The sequence below is a fragment of the Papilio polytes genome, unplaced genomic scaffold (genome assembly GCF_000836215.1).
Source record: "Papilio polytes unplaced genomic scaffold, Ppol_1.0 DF821178.1, whole genome shotgun sequence".
Classification (NCBI taxonomy): Eukaryota; Metazoa; Arthropoda; class Insecta; order Lepidoptera; family Papilionidae; genus Papilio; species Papilio polytes.
Window position 1 is genome coordinate 54,296 of NW_013528026.1, and position 671 is coordinate 54,966.

General features: G+C 41.7%; 1 protein-coding gene across 1 annotated transcript; it reads right to left on the reverse strand.

Moving 5' to 3' along the window:
* Positions 1-7: 7 nt before the first annotated feature.
* LOC106109571 (inositol oxygenase-like) lies at positions 8-665 on the reverse strand. Its single transcript, XM_013291131.1, has 2 exons — positions 573-665; positions 8-212 (listed from the first exon to the last, which is right to left on the reverse strand). Exons 1-2 carry the CDS (start codon positions 659-661, stop codon positions 74-76), a joined length of 228 nt encoding a protein of 75 aa, XP_013146585.1. The 5' UTR covers positions 662-665; the 3' UTR covers positions 8-73.
* Between the last annotated feature and the right edge of the window lie 6 nt (positions 666-671).

The window sequence follows — 671 nt, forward strand, 5'->3', positions numbered from 1 at the left end:
CGGCGACTCAGAATAAGAGATTGTTAACTAAGGAAGACTCTTAGTGTAGTTATCAATATACACTAAGCCGGAGTCAGTAGTGTAGCGAGAGGAGAATCCGAGGTGAGATGACTAACTTGAATAGGCGCACGGCCTGCAGAATGTGGTCATCCTCCTCACTGATGAGGTGCTGGTAGTCTCCGCCCGCGTGCCACGGGTAGAACGAGTGGTACCTACGCACACAAATTACCGTAACTACACTGTTGTCCCACTTTATTTCAATATATGCAATTGCATCCATAGCATATTCAATTATGTAATTAAATTTTACTTGAGTTGCAATTAACTTGTAATAATTACTATTTGCTATAATACATTACAGCTTTGATTATTAATTAACTTTAAATACTTACTTAGCTGATATTAACGATTGCTCAATTGTCAATTACGTCTCGTATGTATTGCAAACTTTAAACGACAACTAACCATCAAGTGATTCTACGAATCAATGACAAATAGTACAAACTTAACATTCGTAGGAAGTAGGTAAGTAATAACATAACATACGGTAACAAGACGAAAGTGAGTGTGACCTGATCATATAGAGTGCGCGGCGCGGCAGCCGAGCGCGGTTGTGCACGAGGACGCGGTAGAGGTACTCGTCGTGCCCCCACGACATCATCAGCCGCTCG